General features: G+C 34.2%; 1 protein-coding gene across 1 annotated transcript in view; it reads left to right on the plus strand.

Moving 5' to 3' along the window:
* The first annotated feature begins 896 nt into the window (after positions 1 to 896).
* Positions 897 to 1,183, plus strand: part of LOC108572234 (V-type proton ATPase subunit H) — a 3,473-nt gene continuing 3,186 nt past the window's right edge. The window contains exon 1 of the mRNA XM_017934433.1: positions 897 to 1,051. Within this exon, the coding sequence (XP_017789922.1) occupies positions 994 to 1,051 (58 nt within the window). The 5' untranslated portion in view covers positions 897 to 993. The remainder of the gene's footprint in view (positions 1,052 to 1,183) is intronic.

Genomic DNA, 1,183 nt, shown 5'->3' on the forward strand with positions numbered 1-1,183 from the left:
AATTTTAAATATTTTGACATTAATTTTATATTATTAAAAATAGCTTTTAAATAACTTTAAATTATTGTTAAAATGCATTTAAATGCATTCAAAATTAGAAAATGAATAAAAATACAACTGTCTTACGTAGAAAACTTCAAGTTTCAAATGTCAGTATTAATCTGTGACATCCACGCTTCGCGACTTATGCGAACAAGCCGTGAAGTCCACATTACGATTCTCATGCGAATGCACCTTCTCTGGTCTAACGCACTTACTCATACACATATTCATAGTGAAGTAAATGTAACTATAATCACAATTTTACTTTATATTTAAATATAGCTCGTACCTATTATAACGTAGGATAAGGACCTTAAATTACTGTTAATTTGTAGTTTGTATGTTACAGTGACGACGTAGTGTATACCCACGTAAATCCCCGAAAGCACCTAGCAAGTTCAAACGTTATTATTTTGGTCACTAATCGTCCTTCAATTGTTTTTTTGTTATGCGAAATGATCCACGTATACTCCGGCGCAGAGAAGTTACGAAGCGGGACGGCACAGAGGCAAGGGAAGTAAGCCGCTCTCCCCACCTTTGACGCTCACAGTCACGTGATGTATTAGTAGATGTGACCGTTTCGGCCAATAGTAAAAATGTGTGTGATTTGACTTTTTGTAGTGTCCGCTACAACCAATGAGACCTGCATTCCTTCCGCTCGTCATCTTCTCTGCGTCGGACAGTACTTATATACATTTTCGGGATAGCGTACTATAATTCTCGTATTAACTAGAATACGCTTTCATAATAACTAGAAACATAAATTTTACTGACTGAAATGTGCAGTTTCTAGGGAACTTTGGGATGTATTTTTAATAGCGGTTGGTTATACATATTGGTCTTGTGATCTAACAGTTGTGGGAGGTGCGAGTCTGCGACGAACAGATCTTTAATTTTGTACAAATAAAATAATTTACTAAAATAGACAGGTTTTAAAGAACGGTAACGAAAATGGTCGATCGCGTGAACCTTAAAGAAATGATACCGGCTTTACCGGATGAAAAAATTGGTAATCATTTTGACATATAAGTATTTATTAATCTGTCATTGCCCCTCCCAATAATACGATATGTTTATATGATTTACAAAGTATGATATTGTTTTTATTTTCACTTTTATTTGATTTATTTATCTATTGTAA

This window comes from Habropoda laboriosa, unplaced genomic scaffold, assembly GCF_001263275.1.
Source record: "Habropoda laboriosa isolate 0110345459 unplaced genomic scaffold, ASM126327v1 scaffold65, whole genome shotgun sequence".
Taxonomy (NCBI): Eukaryota; Metazoa; Arthropoda; class Insecta; order Hymenoptera; family Apidae; genus Habropoda; species Habropoda laboriosa.